The 19,023-nt window shown below is 43.4% G+C and overlaps 2 protein-coding genes across 2 annotated transcripts; both read left to right on the top strand.

The window, feature by feature from the left end:
- The first annotated feature begins 212 nt into the window (after positions 1-212).
- On the top strand, positions 213-14,959 carry msto1 (misato mitochondrial distribution and morphology regulator 1). The gene is made up of 14 exons (XM_084165688.1): positions 213-429; positions 1,255-1,384; positions 1,726-1,795; positions 1,894-1,969; positions 7,988-8,045; positions 8,275-8,425; positions 8,981-9,095; positions 9,336-9,470; positions 9,920-10,072; positions 10,327-10,458; positions 10,941-11,125; positions 11,352-11,456; positions 11,697-11,809; positions 13,792-14,959. The coding sequence occupies exons 1-14, from the start codon at positions 346-348 to the stop codon at positions 14,049-14,051; spliced, it is 1,767 nt and encodes a 588-aa protein (XP_084021814.1). The 5' UTR covers positions 213-345; the 3' UTR covers positions 14,052-14,959.
- A 474-nt stretch (positions 14,960-15,433) lies between these two features.
- Positions 15,434-16,372, top strand: LOC311132439 (leukotriene B4 receptor 1-like; the record flags this gene model as incomplete). Its single annotated transcript, XM_084165729.1, has 1 exon — positions 15,434-16,372. The coding sequence occupies one exon, from the start codon at positions 15,434-15,436 to the stop codon at positions 16,370-16,372; it is 939 nt and encodes a 312-aa protein (XP_084021855.1).
- Positions 16,373-19,023: the final 2,651 nt, after the last annotated feature.

The raw sequence follows: 19,023 nt of genomic DNA, 5'->3' as shown, positions 1-19,023 counted from the left end.
TCTTTGTCTACAATCAACAGTCCAATTAGGAGGCTGCTGTTTCACGGCGCTCCTATCAGAGCGCTGTGCGCTGCACGTGTGCCTCCACGGCGCAGTGAAACCGAACTATATCCACTTTTTGAAAAACGTTTTAAAAAGCCAATCATATTCGTTCATGTACTTCTTATTAGCCAATAGTAGACGCTAAGGCCTTCATCAAGGGTGGGCTCCTTCTGAAAGATGCAGATATGTGTTAGAGTGATCCAAAACTCTGTTGTCATATTCCTTATTCTAAAGAATCTTCTGAAATGAACAGATTTATGCATTTGTGATATTTTTTTTTTGTATTAGCTTGTAGACGTCACGATGGGTAGCCTGTGTAGAGAAGTCGTCACTCTTCAACTCGGTCACTATTCAAACTTCGTCGGCACACATTGGTGGAATTTACAGGTTGATACGCTCTAAAGTTAGCGGTTTCTGCATATATGCATGTGTTCTAAAAGTTGTAGTGGGCAATGCTTAAATCTGAAGATTTTTTAGCAAGCTAGCTATAGAGCTACTATTTGAGTTAACCACTGGGGCAGTACGTGCCTAAGTTAGCAGGCTAGCTAGCCACTACTATTTTGACATAACTAGTTACTGTAGTTAGTTAGCTAGCATGACCCTAGCTATCGTACATTCAAGCTGAAATAGCCAAGCTAACAATGCGGAGGAGAGTGGTGTTTTGGTGCAGAGGGTGAGAAGTGCAGCAAAAGTGAGCGAGGCGAGGGTGTGGCCCACAGTTTACTGCAACAACCATCGACAGAAATTACACAGCCAGCTAACGTTATATACCCCTAGAGCAAGACTAACTAGATAGAATAATCCATGTAGCTAGCTAGCTAGCTAGCTAACACAACAAGGAGGAAAAAATCCAGGAGTCAATCATAAAACTCAGAAAAAAAGACATGCTCTAAAGATAGAGATAGCTAGCTCGCTAACTCTGTCTTTGCTGTGAGGGTGTAGGCAGAGATGGTTTATTTATGGTGTAGGACCTTTATGTTTTAGTATGGTCTGTTTATTGTCTGTCTTCATAAACATTGACAATTGGTGCTTAGTGCACCTCCCTATGCAGCATGGAAGGTGACACATTGAATGACCATTTGTCTTTGTATGAGTTGACACAGTATACATAACAAATATGTTATATATGTAAATCTTGACAGCATCTTATGCCACCATTAAAATACATTTTCTAATTTCTCCCTCCCTCTCCTTCTGTTTGTATTGCATCAGGATGCCTCGCTGACCTACGACCCAGATGCACCCCCAGGCGAGCTCCAGAATGATGTTCTCTTCAGAGAAGGGCAAACCTTTGGGGGTGAAATTACCTACACCCCCCGCCTGATCGCCATGGACCTCAAAGGTAACCAACCCTTGGTAACCCGCAGGGCATCATTCATAAGGGCACCACGTTGCCGAAATGTTTTGAAGCACTTAACCGCTTCCTTGAAATTTCACACCGATGGTTTGCTGATTGTCACTTAGAGGTCACAAAGTGAGTAAACATGTCATGTTGAAGGTTTTACAAAGTTTGCCACAATTACAGTGTACATCTTTAGGTATGATGGTGACAAATGGACAATGCATGTCATTGGAGTAAGAGGATAGCTACTGTGGCTACAGGGGTAGATATAGATTGAACAACAAGGTTGGTTACATTTAAATACTGAATAAACATCCTCTGTGTCCATTGCCATTATATAGGTAGCCTTCAGACACTGAGACAGGAGGGGAGCCTCTATGAGACTGGGAAGGATCCCACCGCTCTCACATGGTAAGTGTGTGTGTGTGTGTGTGCGTGCATGTGTCTGTGTCTGTGTGTTTCCCCCAAACCTTGTTTATGTGTCTGAAGTAAATTACTTATCTTTGCAGGGAGGGCAATGTAATGGTGCACAAAGAGAGCCTGCCAACAAAGAACCCCTTCCTCCTAGACTTGGACAAGCTAGACGTGAGTATGACACACAAGCACCATATACACTACTTCTCTTCCCTCCCTTTAAACCCAAAGAAAGAAGGCTTTTTAAATAGGATAGTCCAAAAACAACCGCTAGCCTTTAAACCTTTAAGCCGGGTGTACACTAATCGATTTTGGCCCCGATTTCTGAGATCGGATAAAAAATCCCATGTTGTTGCCTATTCGGAGTGCATGGCCGTCACCAACACTCGTTTAATGTGAGCGGGTCAGAGACGCAATCTTGAGGGCTACCGATCCCGTCTGTGAGCAGTCCCAGATGTCCCGATATTTTCAAACACGTTTGATTTTATCGGCACAATCTGCAATGCTGTTGTAATGTGAGATGTGCAATGTCAAGTTTTGAGAACGGTGAACAGCAATAGCCAATGAGAGCTCGCCAGTGAGATTATGACGTTGTTTGGCATCCCCCAGAATGTGTAGACTCAAGCAGGATTGATGACTACTACTAGAATGCCTTTGTACTTGGCTTTAACCAAAGCAAAAGTGCCAAATCGTTACAGCTCTGAAGTTCACAAGCAATGTTATTCAAATGAAATCAAATTTTATTTGTCACATGCGCCGAATACAACAGGTGTAGACCTTACAGTGAAATGATTACTTACAAGCCCTTAACCAACAATGCAGTTTTAAGAAAAATAAATGTTTAGTAAAAATAAAAAACAAATAATTAAAGAGCAGCAGTAAAGTAACAGTAGCGAAGCTATATACAGTGAGGGGGAAAAGTATTTGATCCCCTGCTGATTTTGTACGTTTGCCCACTGATAAAGAAATGATCAGTCTAGATTATTTGAACAGTGAGAGACAGAATAACAACAAAAAAATCCAGAAAAACGCAAGTAAAAAATGTTATCAATTGATTTGCATTTTAATGAGGGAAATAAGTATTTGACCCCTCTGCAAAACATGACTTAGTACTTGGTGGCAAAACCCTTGTTGGCAATCACAGAGGTCAGATGTTTCTTGTAGTTGGCCACCAGGTTTGCACACATCTCAGGAGGGATTTTGTCCCACTCCTCTTTGCAGATCTTCTCCAAGTCATTAAGGTTTCGAGGCTGACGTTTTGCAACTCGAACTTTCAGCTCCCTCCACAGATTTTATATGGGATTAAGGTCTGGAGACTGGCTAGGCCACTCCAGGACCTTAATGTGCTTCTTCTTGAGCCACTCCTTTGTTGCCTTGGCCGTGTGTTTTGGGTCATTGTCATGCTGGATTACCCATCCACAACCCATTTTCAATGCCCTGGCTGAGGGAAGGAGGTTCTCACCCAAGATTTGACGGTACATGGCCCCGTCCATCGTCCCTTTGATGCGGTGAAGTTGTCCTGTCCCCTTAGCAGAAAAACACCCCCAAAGCATAATGTTTCCACCTCCATGTTTGACGGTGGGGATGGTGTTCTTGGGGTCATAGGCAGCATTCCTCCTCCAAACACGGCGAGTTGAGTTGATGCCAAAGAGCTCCATTTTGGTCTCATCTGACCACAACGCTTTCACCCAGTTCTCCTCTGAATCATTCAGATGTTCATTGGCAAACTTCAGACGGCCCTGTATATGTGCTTTCTTGAGCAGGGGGACCTTGCGGGCGCTGCAGGATTTCAGTCCTTCACGGCGTAGTGTGTTACCAATTGTTTTCTTGGTGACTATGGTCCCAGCTGCGTTGAGATCATTGACAAGATCCTCCCGTGTAGTTCTGGGCTGATTCCTCACCGTTCTCATGATCATTGCAACTCCACAAGGTGAGATCTTGCATGGAGCCCCAGGCCGAGGGAGATTGACAGGTCTTTTGTGTTTCTTCCATTTGCGAATAATCGCACCAACTGTTGTCACCTTCTCACCAAGCTGCTTGGCGATGGTCTTGTAGCCCATTCCAGCCTTGTGTAGGTCTACAATCTTGTCCCTGACATCCTTGGAGAGCTCTTTGGTCTTGGCCATGGTGGAGAGTTTAGAATCTGATTGATTGCTTCTGTGGACAGGTGTCTTTTTATACAGGTAACAAGCTGAGATTAGGAGCACTCCCTTTAAGAGTGTGCTCCTAATCTCAGCTCGTTACCTGTATAAAAGACACCTGGGAGCCAGAAATCTTTCTGATTGAGAGGGGGTCAAATACTTACTTCCCTCATTAAAATGCAAATCAATTTATAACATTTTTGACATGCGTTTTTCTGGATTTTTTTGTTATTCTGTCTCTCACTGTTCAAATAAACCTACCATTAAAATTATAGACTGATCATTTCTTTGTCAGTGGGCAAACTTACAAAATCAGCAGGGGATCAAATACTTTTTCCCCTCACTGTACAGAGGGTACCGGTACAGAGTCAATGTGCGGGGGCACATAAATAATAATAAATAATAATAAACAGAGAGTGGCAGCAGCGTAATGCAAATAGTCCGGGTAGCCATTTGATTAGCTGTTCAGGAGTCTTATGGCTTGGGGGTAGAAGCTGTTAAGAAGCCTTTTGGACCTAGACATGTTGCTCCGATACCGCTTGCCGTGCGGTAGCAGAGAGAACAGTCTGACTAGGGTGGCTGGAGTCTGACAATTTTTAGGGCCTTCCTCTGACACCGCCTGGTATAGAGGTCCTGGATGGCAGGAAGCTTGGCCCCAGTGATGTACTGGGCCGTACGCACTACCTTCTGTAGTACCTTGCAGTCGGAGGCCGAGCAGTTGCCATACCAGGCAGTGATGCAACCAGTCAGGATGCTCTCGGTGGTGCAGCTGCAGTGGCGGCTCCTGAAAAAATTCTCAGGAGGGGCAATTTTTCTGATGATTTAGGTGACCTACACACATTTAAAAAAAGATATGTCCAGCAACAACATGAAGACAGGGGCAGCATATAAGTCAATACCAGAAGCATTTATTGACTGATCTCAAAAGTGTTGGCTTACCAGGGTTGGTGGAGCCCTCAGTTTCATCTTTGCCTCGCAAAGCTAACTCAAACACTCCGCAAAACTTCACACACTGGATTAGCCGGCTGAGGATGTGGCGGTTCTTGCTAATGTCGTAGTAAATATATTTGTTATAGTGAATATGGAATATGATATGTTGAGTAAAATGTTGTGCTAAGATCTATTTAGGTCAGGAGCTGGTTATAAGTTCTGTTCCTATCCAATAACAATGGACAAAAGGGTCCTATCTTGTCAGCCTTGTCAGCAGGTGGCCAAGGACAACACCCACGCCATAGGCCTCTCAGTTCTTCCAACTCACGAGTTCTTGCTCTGAGGACACACACACACACAAACACACACACACACACACACATCATCACTGTTAAACACACACACACACACACACATCATCACTGTTAAACACACACACACACACACACACACAAAAATCCCCTCTCTTAGGCTGAACATTTGAAGACAGAGAACCCGACTCAGAGCCAATGCAACAGTGACAGTAGCCTGCAGGGGACCTCGCCCAACTCATCAGGACCAATCAGAAGATCAGAACTACTAGATTGAACCTACTTCATTTATTGCATAAAATGTCTGCACGCAATGTTTCGGGGCTCTCTTCAGATAATAATAATAATAATAATAATAATAATAATAATAATAATAATATGCCATTTAGCAGACGCTTTTATCCAAAGCGACTTACAGTCATGCGTGCATACATTTTTGTGTATGGGTGGTCCCGGGGATCGAACCCACTACCTTGGCGTTACAAGCACCATGCTCTACCAGCTGAGCTACAGAAAGTGGATACTCATGGATGCGCATTGCAATTGTAAAATGTCAACACAATTGGAGACACCACGTCATTTTTGGAGACATGTTATTGACAGTAAACTATTGTAGATGCGACTGCTAACTAACTAAAACATTTTAGCTGGCTAGCTAATCATCTTAGCTAAATGTGGGGCAAACAATTCAGTTATTTACCGTTAATTTGAGGGATTGGGGTGAAAGAAATCGAGTTACATAGTGATACTTTACGATATACTGTATTGACAATATCGCAATATTTTAGCGCTAGTTGGCTGTACCTGCACCAAAACACCATTATTGTTCCTTCATAGCTTGTTCTCAATCTTTTCACATTGGGAGCCAATTTGTTTTCAGCACTTTTATTTCCATGACTGATCAAAACTCGTTCTCATGGCTTTCTGATCCCTCTGCAACAGACATATGGTGCGCAATAAAATCACAGTATCGAATCGCAATATGTATAGAATCATGAGACTCGCAATGCTGATGCATATATCTTATCGTGAGGTTCCTGGCAATTCCCAGCCCAAGTTCATTTGCCACAACAAATCTCTTCGCTAGCAAACGCGATGTCTTCTCCAAAACGGCAATGTGTCTCCAGCAATGTTTACTTTTTTGACGTTCTATGGCATCTCCACTTTCCAAGCATATATGACCACATGTAATATTTTGGTAAGTGATGCAAATAGTGAACTATGTAGGGCCAGGATGTAAAATATATGTAGCTGCAGCAATTTCTCTTATCTGATATGGTAAGTAATGGGGCTTAATTTATAGCTCCCTAAGAGTTTGACGAACGGGTCCGTGAACGCGATTCCAGATATATTTACCTCTGAATAAACGGCCTTTATTACACCATATCCACATCCAGTAAACTTGTGATTATCAACACTAACCTCATCGTTGTGGCGGCGGACAGCTAGCCTGTATCCCTCGTCATCCAGTTGAGTGAGTGGCAATGTCTTTTTTCGTTCGTACCAATTTTTGGAAAATCCTCGGGTGTAGGACTTTCCGCCTTTAGTAGAAACCTGTTGAATTATTAAATTTGGTCTGGGAGGTCCTAATTGTTTCGTTGCCAATTTATCTTCATTTGTTCGCCGACAAAAAGGAACTTCTTTCAAACAATCCACTCTTTTCTCAGTTACGTTCATGGTTACGTAACGTATGACGAAAGCGCGTAAGTGCAAGCCCACAGACACCCATTGAGATTGTATTGAAGGCTCTGAAATTTGAAAAAAATAGATTTTACATGGGAGTCTATGACAGAAGTTCTGGGCGATTTTCAATCTGACTGAAATCGCCCCAAAAGGGGGTGGAGCCATTTGAAGCACGACTTTAGCCTGATTCGACATTTAGTGGCAGTGTGGCAGATCAGACGTATAGATTACAACACTGATAACTACTGTTGCCGTGATATAATTGATTAGAAAAAAAATCCCTTCCTTTTCCCGTTTGGCAGTGCGTCGCCCATATCGCCCTATTGAACAGGCCGTCCCTGTGCAGCTGTATAACTTTTTGAGAATCTGAGGACCCATGCCAAATCTTTTTAGTCTCCTGAGGGGGAATAGGCTTTGTCGTGCCCTCTTTGTGACTGTCTTGGTGTGTTTGGACCATAATAGTTTGTTGGTGATGTGGACACCAAGGAACTTGAAGCTCTCAACCTGCTCCACTACAGCCCTGTCGATGAGAATGGGGGCGTGCTCGGTCCTCCTTTTCCTGTAGTCCACAATCATCTCCTTTGTCAATTCAAAATGTTGGCTAGATATTTCAACTCTGTATGGCAAGTGTGAAAGTCTGACTGAAAACGTTTGAGGCTGCTTTGAGCCACAGCTCATCACATCATTGTTTTTGCGAGGCAGAGTGGTGGTATGGAGAATCCTCACGACCAAGTGAAGAATCTTATAGTGTGGGACACCCCGTCTGTGCCAAGTCATTTAGTATGCGCACCACTGCGTTGGCAAGTCAAAAAACATCAGTTTAGTGTGAGCGGCTCGGCAATGTTAGGATTTTGAAAGTTGTGTACACCCGGCATTAGCCGATTGCATGTCTGAAGGAACCAGATAGGAGTAAGCAATATTGCCGAAATTCCCTGAAGCCTGTTGGAAGGCTAGGTGGAGCCATCAACATATTACTTACACCTGCCCAATACTTGCACTTCTTCAAACACCGAAGGGTTTGGGCCCAGGGCAAGGAAATTAGAGTTGTTCTTGGACCAGGCATAACTCATGTTCGAAAGGCTCTCATTCAAGTGTCTTGTTGTGACAGTTCTTTTTATGTCCAGAAGGGGGAGATATTGGCTGAGGTTGATTTTGACCCAACTCCAGTGCCTCACTGTTCAGGTAAGGACCATAAAACAAAGCGTTAAGACCCAGTGATGGGGCTCTTCCTTTTAAAGTAAAATTTCCAAGATGACATTTTAATCAATATTTAACATGATTTATAAGTTAGCAAACTATTGTGTGTAAACCTGTATGACCAGAAATGGGGTAAAAGAGGATCAGACCAAGAAACGAGCTGCTCTCTGTCACTCACACACTTCCTTTTCATCCATCCATGTTTCCTTTGTAGGAGCTGTTGCCATGGAGACGGTGAACAGCCGCTTGGAGCGCGCTCAGAAGGGCTACCGACTGGAGGGCAGTGTGAGGGTGTGGTCGGACTTCTTGAGGATCCACCTGCACCCCCGCACAATCTCTGTCATCCACCAGTACAACCACGACGGGTGAGAGCATCACCATAGGCACATACAGTCAAATAGTAACAGCCAAAGATGCAGTTCTCCGTATCCCATTCCCAACCCAAAAAACTAAACCCTTACCCTAAACCAGGTTCGTATCCTATACCCAACCCCACACCCTCTTTATTTTACTATCTTTTTTATTCTTTACATATTTTAAACCAAATACATTTTGTTTTACTAAAAGTCAAGTTGAGGATGACAAGAAAAGGTTAACTATAATGCACCCTTGTCCCTTGCCCAAACCTCAACTGGAAACTGAGAAGTGGGATAAAAGAGGGCATGAAGCACTGAGCTGTCCCTACCAGTTCCAAAGTTTGTGTGTGTGCCAAAGATGCACACCCAAATGGTTGACGAGTTGCAGAAGAAAAGATATGAACCGGAAAAATGATGCAGAAAGTCACACACTACATTACTCCCAGTGCCTTTCTTAGGGTACATCCAGTCATATTATGTGGCTGGGTCTTCTCCAATTACACCACAGCAGAACTATCTTGGATTTCTCAGGAAAATTACTTTGTTTTGACATTGTGTGTCCAGGGAGGCCCACCGTCTGGAAGCGTTTGGCCAGGGGGAGGCTTTGCTTCATGGCTCAGTGCTGGAAGATCTGGAGGACAGACTACACTTCTTCATAGAGGAGTGTGACTACCTACAGGTAACTGACTGGTGATCCTCTACCATGACTCTCCAATAGGGGTTATCACAAACCCTGACTCTGGAAAACTACAAGTCTCGAATTCCAAAAATATCCATTTATCCATCCAAACATACTTTGTTCATTCTAAAGGTCCCATTCGGTACAATCACTCCTTGAATGGCTGATTTCATCCGTTTGTCATCTCTCCTTTCTCTATCTCCCGCTCTTCCTTCTACCTTCCCCCTCCCTCCCTCCCAGGGGTTCCAGGTGCTCTGTGACCTGGCCGATGGCTTCTCGGGCCTGGGTTCAAAGGTCACCGAGATGCTGCAGGACTCCTATGGGGGACGGGGCATCCTTACCTGGGGGCTCGCACCTGTTAGTCACCCTGACACAGTGAGTGACAAGAGTGAGGTTTTTGGCAGTGTGTTTTCAGGCAGTTCATCAGGAAGCACCGTTTTCTTCAACAGTGTCATGTTCATTAGGGCACGCAACGGAAAATTAACATTTCTTATTGGCCAAGTCCAGGTAGTCCCTCCCTGTTTGTCAGTTTTCTTCCGTTTGGTGCCTAATGAACACGACCCAGTTTTTCTTTGCCATGTAATGCCATGGGTTTTATTCGCTGTAAGATTGTAGAAAGAAATGTAATTCAGAGTTCAGCTGAGATCTATGGTTTTGTTTTTATTTCACAATTTGCTACTGATTTAAAGACTATAATATAATATGGTTTTGTCTGTATCTCATAGAGTAATTGTGTTTTATGCACAACTATTGTGTGGTGTTGTGAATAAGTACAGCTGGCCAGGCGCTCGTATAGTCCTATGACATTGTGTTGCTTTCCTCAGACCCCGATGAAGGAGCTCTACCACCTGTTGAACTACTCCTTAGGCATGGTCCACATGGCCAATAACAGCTCCTTCTTCTGCCCTTTGACCCTGAAGGGCGGGCTGGGCAGACGGCCCGCCCAACCGCCCTCCTTCCCCCACCTCAATTACGATGTGAGTCACAGACTTTTTCGAATCTATTATCTGTCTATTCCTTTATTTTAGTATTCATTCTGTCGCTGAAAATATATAGACTTTATTGAGCTGTAGTGCAAATGATTGACATCGCTCTCCCACACCGTTGCTTGAGAGGATGTTTACAGTTTTTAGTAAGATGTCCTACAAGCCCAGAAGATGTCCTACAAGCCCAGAAATGGTGTGTCTTTTTCTGTCTATTCCCATCACACTGTCTTCTCTGTCTCCTCCAGCCCTCATTGTGGTACCACTCCAGTGCTGTGCTGGCTCTGGCCATGGACTCCCTTACTGTCCCCTACAGGCGGAGGGACAACAGCGCCCCCATGTGGGAGTTTGCAGACGCACTGGCAGTGTCCGGGAGAAAGGTGAGAGCTCGGTGCTTTCATTGAATCCATTACCACTGAGTTCAAAATCAAGCTATTTATGTGTAACATTGCTAACCCTGCTGCTATCTCTTATGTCAGGAAATGTTTTTTCTCAAAGAGACTAACCTGGTTAAATAAAACCTGACATTCTTATCTCTGAAAGGTTTAGACAGGTATGAGTAAAATAACAGCTCAAGCTAGACTGCAGCTCTGGTTGGCTTCAGTTATCCCCTTCAAAGAACATTTAGAAGGGAACGTCCAAGGCACAAGATAATCAATATGTCTTCCCCACATAGCCTACTATACATTTAACACATGTACAGTGTGTGTGTGACATCAGGGTCTTATTGATTAGGGCACACAACAAAAAAACATTTGAAAACGTTTCTTGTTGGACAAGTCCAGGTAGTTCTTCCCGGTTTCAGTCTGTTTTCTTCCATTTGGTGCCTAATGAACATGACCGAGGTGTGTGTTTTTTTCAGGTGGTGGCTGCGTACGGAGCCCTCCCCTTTCCTATGGCGCAGGGCAGCTCTCTCCCCGACGCCCTGGGTGACTGCACAGATGCATTGCCGTGGAAACCTCTATCGTCTTGCCCCGAGCTGGGCGATGGCCACTGCTTCGGCCAATCAGTGACCCTCAAGGGTTTAGAGGGGCAGAGTCTGGTCAGGTGAGACAAAACATGGCTGTTATGTTACTGTTGCGTTACTCTGTCAACTGCAAGTGTATTTTTGGGACATGTAGGTCTATGTGTACGCGTGTGTGCCATCTGGTCAGCATGTCAGTCAAAGGTTGAGTTGACAAATTTGCAGATGTTTTGAATTGTTCTGAAGGTGTGTGGAAACGTTGCTCTAATGTTAATGTGCATTTCTGTAACGTTGCGGTCCCATCTGCAGCCAGCTGAGACCAGGGATGCAGCCGCCCACCCTGCTGCATAGCCTTGACTGTGGGGAAGACGTGCTCGCCTCCTACATCAATGCCCACTACCCTGCTACACCTTTGTGAGTGTCATCCTTGCCTACACAATAGCACCTGTTTTAAATCACACACACACACACACACACACACATGCACTGACAAAGTCACACACTCACATAGGCAGGCTTGGAGACATGCACGCATTCAACACACGCGCACACATACACACACTACTGTAGTAGTTTTATAACCCACACCAAACCAATCCTGCTGTTTAAAACATGAATATCACAATTTACCATTTCCTCTTTCTCCCTGTGCAGTTCGGTCCAGCTTGTATCCAGCCCAAGTAAGCTGACCCCGCCCTTCCCACAGATATTCAGCCAATCCCTGGGTCCACAGGGCTTTCTGCAGAGTCAGGCCCCTCCCCTCAACAGTGAGTCAATCTAATCCTGATGTTTCTCTGACGTTTCTGGTCCATTTATCTAACTGCTTTCTCTTGTCTTTCTCACTCTGTCTGTTTGTATCTCTCTGACTCGGTCTATGTTTCTGTTATTAAGTTTTATTAGTCGTATGTACAGGATACTCATGGTATACACCATCCAATGAGATGCTTACTTGCAGGTTCCTTCTCGACAATGCAACAACAATAAGAAATAATAAAATATAAGAATACGAACATAAAGTAAATGGCTCAGTAGAATATACAGTACCAGTCAAAAGGTTGGACACATACGCATTCCAGGGTTTTTCTTTATTTGTACTATTTTCTACATTGTAGACAACAAAACTATGTTAAACAAATCGAAATATATTTTATATTTGAGATTCTTCAAAGTAGCCACCCTTTGCCTTGATGACAGCTTTGCACACTCTTGGCATTCTCTCAACCAGCTTCATGAGGTAGTCACCTGGAATGCATTCCAATTAACAGGTGTGCCTTGTTAAAAGTTAATTTGTGGAAGTTATTTTCTTCTTAATGCGTTTGAGCCAATAAGTTGTGTTGTGACAAGGTGGGGGTGATATACAGAAGAGAGCCCTATTTGGTAAAAGACCAAATCCATATTATGGCAAGAACAGCTCAAATAAACCAAGAAACGACAGTCCATCATTACTTTAAGACATGAAGGTCAGTCAATCCGGAACATTTCAAGAACTTTGAACGTTTCTTCAAGTGCAGTCGCAAAAACCATCAAGCGCTATGATGAAACTGGCTCTCATGAGGACCGCCACAGGAAAGGAAGACCCAGAGTTACCTCTGCTGCAGAGGATAAGTTCAGTAGAGTTAACTGCACCTCAGATGGCAGCCCAAATAAATGCTTCATAGAGTTCAAGTAACAGACACTTCTCAACATCAACTGTTCAGAGGAGACTGCGTGAATCAGGCCTTCATGGTCGAATTGCTGCAAAGAAACCACTACTAAAGGACACCAATAAGAAGAAGAGACTTGCTTGGGCCAAGAAACACGAGCAATGGACATTAGACCAGTGTAAATCTGTCCTTTAGTCTGATGAGTCCAAATCTGAGATTTCTGGTTCCAACCGCCGTGTCTTTATGAGACGCAGAGTAGATGAACGGATGATCTCTGCATGTGTGGTTCCCACCGTGAAGCATGGAGGAGGAGGTGTGATGGTGTGGGGGTGCTTTGCTGGTGAAACTGTCTGTGATTTATTTAGAATTCAAAGCACACTTAACCAGCATGGCTACCACAGCGTTCTGCAGCGATACGCCATCCCATCTGGTTTGCGCTTAGTGGGACTATCATTTGTTTTTCAACAGGACAATGACCCAACACACCTCCAGGCTGTGTAAGGGTTATTTGACCAAGAAGGAGAGTGATGGAGTGCTGCATCAGATGATTTGTTTAACACTTTCTTGGTTACTACATGATTCCATATATGTTATTTCATCGTTATGATGTCTTCACTATTATTCTACAATGTAGAAAATAGTACAAATAAAGAAAAACCCTTGAATGAGTAGGTGTGTCCAAACTTTTGATTGGTACTGTATATATATATATATATTTTTTTTGCATAAGTATAATCCAGGGTGGCACGATTTATAGTCCATTATTTACACATGTATCAGGGAAGGGGGGATTGAGGGGAAAGTGTTTAAATTGTGCTGTATTAACAATAATAAATAATAGTAGTATAATCATAATAAATAATAATAGTAAATGCCATATTTTCTGGCTACACAAAAGTGATGGTATATGCATATTCAACCCTTTCTCACTCTCGCCCTGTCAGTCAGTTCTATTTCTCTCACTCTGCCCTGATCTCTGCCTCACAATCCCTAAATAAGTCTATTCTATTTTCATGCCTCACTATGCTTGTATCCAACAGTTTCTCTCATTATTGTCAGGTCTATACTCTAACCTTAACTCCCGCTTCCTATCCTCTCTTCCACAGACCGGTCCCGTGCGGTCTCCTGCCTCCCCGTGCTCACCTCCCTGCAGTCGTCTCCGGCCCTGGGCCCGTGGCTATCAGAGCTGCAGCGCGGTGCCAGCGCCCTGGACCCCCGACGCATCGCCCCCAGCTTCCTCTCCCAGGGACCTGAGCTGACAGACTTCCAGGAGTCCCTGGAGCAACTCCGCCTCCTGGCCCGCTGTTACCACGACGATAGCGGAGGCATGATGCGCTCCTCCTCGGAAGAGGACGACGATGGTTAACAGTGATGATTGATTGATTGACTGACAACCGCAAGAGTCGTTTTCTGTTTTCCGCTTTTATTCTGCGCACTCCATACCATCTGAATAGATGGGTCTCGATTGACATTGACTAGTATTGACAGACCCACCTAGTCCACATTGTATATTCTCGTCTGTGGATCTGATTGCGTTCATAAAGACTCAGTGAGACTTGATAAGGATTGTGTATTCTGGTTGGAAAGAATGGACTGGCTGTTTGAGATGGTGACAGACAATGGTTACGGTAAAAGGTGGAGGTTTTAACTGACAAAAGATAGTTGGACAATGTAACTAACTCAATCCTAAAATAAAGGAGAGAACAAATGAATGGATAGAAGAAGGAAAGGTCAATGAAGAGATGAAGGGAGAATGTCGGTAGGCTATATATGAGAACTGATAGTCGCTTCCCCCTCAAGTTTCAAAGTGAATTCGCCACGTGCACAGGATACAACAGGTTTAAAACAGTACAAGGAAATTCTTACCTTGAGAGCTCTTTGACAACAATGCAGTTATGATGATGATGATAATATAGAAATAGAAAATAGATTAAAAACACAAGAACTACGATGTGAGTTAAAGAAACACGAGAATGCAAGTACTGTATATATGTGTATCTGCAAGTAAATGTGCTTCGTACAAATGTCCAGTTGTTGTCAATATCTTCCCAAATTAAGATAACATAAGATAGCAGTCATGGTAGATTTATGCTAGAATCTGTGGCAGGGAGGAAATTAAAAGTGCAATCATGTTTGATATAGTCTTTCTGTCCTTATCTTGCCACTAGATGGCAGCATTGAAGCTATTGTCCAAAGTTAACAGAGCGCTAAGAAAAAGCTGTTCCTTTATCAAGCCCCTGCAACAAAGAGATGGATTAAATGTATTACGCATCCATTTCTGAAATAGGTTCAAATCATTTAAACTTTTGACACAAGTTAAAATCACAGGAAAATGAAGAATGATTTCATGGGAAAAAATATACAAAAACTGCATGGCTGGCCCCTAGGCACATCTACAGTAGATGCTTTGCCTATAGCTTGTAACTAACTATCTTTTCAGTTTATTGTGTCTATTTCTGAGACTCAGGTTGGCTGTAGCCTTAATGACAAAAGTATCTAACTGTTAACCACAAACATCTCTCCACCTCTCTCTAACACACACACACACACACACCCACACACATTCAGCTCATTCAGAGGAAGCTGACCAGAGGCAGTTAACCCACATCAATTTCCTTATTATCACTCTATGACAAGAGGAGACGATAACAAACTTGTGAGGATTTAAAAAACGAGAAACAAAGAATTAGATGTCTAAAATCTACTGTCTTCCAGATAACTCATAGATCTCTTATTCTTTCACCGACCATGGAGAACCTCAACTCTTCCAACTCCTCTAGCTTGGACTCCACCTCCCCGGATTCGGGTCGCCTGATTTCGAGCATCGTCCTGGGGCTTTGCTGTGCACTGGGCCTCCCTGGTAACATAGCTGTCCTGGTGGTCATCCTGCGCCGCTCGTCCCGACGCCCCAACTTCACCCTGTGCCTCATGCTGAACTTGGCGTCCTCCGACATCCTGTGCCTGGCCACGGTGCCCGTGTGGATCTATACTCTCCTGCACAGATGGACTCTGGGCCGTGCCGCCTGCAAGCTAGCCACCTTCCTGCTCTACCTCAGCCTGTATGCTAACGTGCTAACGGTCACTCTACTCGGGGTCCAGCGCTACCTCCAGGTGCTCTACCCGCAGATGTGGAACAGGCTGCGGCGCAAGGGGGAGGCGGCGCTGCTCCTGGCCCTGTGGGGGCTCGCCTGTGCCCTGACTGCCCCCGCCGTTGCCACTCGCGATGTGGGCGATGGCGAGCTCAAGTGCCAACGAAACACAGGCTCTGAGGCTGAAAGAGTTGCTGTCCTCGTCTTGGAGACCCTTTTAGGGTTCGTTGTCCCGTTCTCTGTGCTGGTCACGTCCTACTGCTGCCTCCACCGGCGGGTGAACCAGACGGCGCTGTTCAGCAGCACCAAGTTGACGTGGCTGGTCACCAGTGTGGTGGTCGCCTTCTTCATCCTCTGGATCCCTGTGCACATTGTCAACGTGGTGGACATCGCCGGCATTGTGCTGCGGGCTTCCTGGCCAGAGGCGTCGGCAGCGCTGCTACGCCACAGAAGCGTGGCAGCGCGTGTCGTCCGGAGCTTCACGTTTGTGAACAGCTGCCTGGACCCCTTCCTGTACGCCTTTGCCTCGCGGAGGATCCGGGAGCAGCCCAAGCCGCCGTCGAGGGGCGACAGCGGGATGCAGGCCACAAAGATCTGATGTCTGAAGCTGTGCTCTGCTGGTGCGACTAAAGGCATGTGACTGGCATGCCAACCCCTAACTTTAACCCTCAGCCTACCCATAATCAAACCCCCTAACTGTGACATATTAGGGTAGTCTCAAAAATAAAACTTTTTAAAGGTGTTTTTGACTTTAGTTTTTTAGAGCAGCCTAATAGGAGTCCCATCAACCCTGCTATTTTGTCCTCAACAAAACCTACATTTTTGATTGCTGACGCTGGGTTTCTATAGGCTGTACTTTCTAGCTATCCATATTGTAGCCTAGATTTGTTATTTTGGTAATCTATCGCCCTTCAAGCTTGACCTCCATTGGCCAAAGCCTAAATTGTATCGCTTCTGTCAGCTTTCCCATGCATAAATACATCTATTTGGTTACCATGAATAAGTCATTTTTTTGTTTCTCTTACAGTACATGTACTTCTATTTTAGTTCGGAGGAGGAACTTACCATAATGTATTGGACTATTTCGTCATACTTGTGAAGTTGCCTCATTGTATGTCAAAATCTTGAAAGGTATTTGAGCAGTGAGCACAATGTTAGTTTCAGTCAAAGCTGCAACAAGAAGTGAGCCAACTTGCCAACACTGCCAAACAAAATAGTTCCTAACCAAATGAAGGCAGAACTTGCCGTACGTCAGATGTAACAACACATTTGGTACATGGACAAACAACTTTATCCCCACCCAAAGGACAATGCATTTAGGTTGAAAATCTTCAACATATATTGATACTGTAAACCATGTATTCAAAACTATAGGCTATACAATATTTCTATATGAATGAGAAGCCCTCGACACCTCTGATATGAGGTATGACTGTCAGCAGTGGTGGAAAAAGTACCCAATTGTCATACTTGAGTAAAAGTAAAGATACCTTAATAGAAAATGACAAAAGTAAAAGTAACACAGTAAAATACTACTTGAGTAAAAGTCAAAGTATTTGGTTTAAAATATACTTAAGTATCAAAAGTAAAAGTATAAATCATTAACAATTCCTTATATTAAGCAAACTAGACAGCACAATGTTCTTGTTTTTTTAAGTTTACGGATAGCCAGGGGAACACTCAGACATAATTTACAAACGAAGCATGTCAGTTTAGTGAGTCTGCCAGATCAGAGGCAGTAGGGATGACCAGGGATGTTCTGTTGATAAGTGTGTGAATTGGACTATTGTCCTGTCCTGCTAAGCATTCAAAATGTAACGAGTACTTTTGGGTGTCAAGAAAATGTATGGAGTAAAAAGTACCATATTTTCTTAAGGAATGTAGTGAAGTAAAAGTAAAAGTAGTCAAAAAATATAAATAGTAACCCAAAAAAACGACTTTAGTACTTTATAGTATTTTTACTTAAGTACTTTACACCACTGACTGTCAGTCCTCCCTCTACCACCTATATTTAATCCCCAGTGTAGATGCAAGGATTGACAGTCCATGAGATTGACATACTGTGGTTTAAAATATATTTTGAAACTAAACAGTTTTTTGGGGGTTATGATAGGGTGGTAAAAAGCATGAGCTGACGTACACCCAACATTTTCGTAGAGGTGCTGTCTAACGGAACGTAAACTGTATTAAAATAAAGAAAGCAGCACAATCTACATACGCGTCGCATACCCTGCATATGCTCCCAACAATTTAATGGGTATATACTGTGCAACTTTATTTTTATACAGTTCTGGGGAACTTGAACTTTTTCGTTTTTTTCAATCACTTTGGCACATCTTTCAGATGTAAGTGGTAGATTTTCGAAACTGAAATGACAAAACTCGAAATTGATAACACTTGTAATGCCCTCTATCTTATGTTCAGAACTTTTGATTGTGCATTCATTGGGGTTTCACAGTCCTTCAAGCAAAATCAACGTTTTCAGTGACATACCTTGAGAACATTTAGTTTAGTCACCAATACATCAGATAATGATAGACTCACCATTTAGTCATTTTAACTACCATTTAATCCAATAGCAAAAAATCCAATATGCGATTTTTTTGAAATGCTGAATAGTAGATGGTACATTTAATTTTCAAATGGTAGTAGATGGTACATATCATTTTCCACACAGTATTTGACCATAACTTGACATGCACAATGTTTTTAATAATTTGTATCCAATGGCAGGTTATGAGCATGTTGAGAAATACAGTGCCTTCATAAAGTATGCACACCCCTTGACTTTATTTCCAGCCTGAATTTAAAATAGATTAAATTAAGATTTTGTGTCACTGACCTACATAATGTCAAAGTCGAATTATGTTTTTTGAAATGTTTACAAATTAATAAAAAATGATAGCTGAAATGTCTTGAGTCAGTAAGTATTCAACCCCTTTGTTATGGCAAGCCTAAATAAGTTCAGGAGTAAAAATGTGCTTAATAAGTTGCATGACCTCTGTGTGCAATAATACTGTTTAACATGATTTTTGAATGACTGCCTCATCTCTATACCCCACACATACAATTATCTGCAAGCTCCCTCTGTCGAGCAGTGAATTGCAAACAAAGATTCAACCACAAACACCAGGCAGGTTTTCCAAAGCCTTGCAAAGGACACTTATTGGTAGATGGGTAAAAATGTCAAGAAGCAGACATTGAATACCCATTTGAGCATGGTGAAGTTATTAATTACACTTTGGATGG

The sequence above is a fragment of the Coregonus lavaretus genome (assembly GCF_964263955.1).
Source record: "Coregonus lavaretus genome assembly, chromosome: 7".
Lineage (NCBI taxonomy): Eukaryota > Metazoa > Chordata > Actinopteri > Salmoniformes > Salmonidae > Coregonus > Coregonus lavaretus.
This window is presented reverse-complemented; position numbering and strand designations above follow the sequence as displayed.

Bases quoted from the DNA above. Each gene is read 5' to 3' on its own strand.
- msto1 (XM_084165688.1), top strand. From the start codon at position 346: ATGGGTAGCCTGTGTAGAGAAGTCGTCACTCTTCAACTCGGTCACTAT. The intron at 1,970-7,987 runs GTGAGTATGACA...TTTTATGTCCAG, and splicing joins TAGACTTGGACAAGCTAGAC to AAGGGGGAGATATTGGCTGA. The intron at 9,471-9,919 runs GTGAGTGACAAG...TGCTTTCCTCAG, and splicing joins CTGTTAGTCACCCTGACACA to ACCCCGATGAAGGAGCTCTA.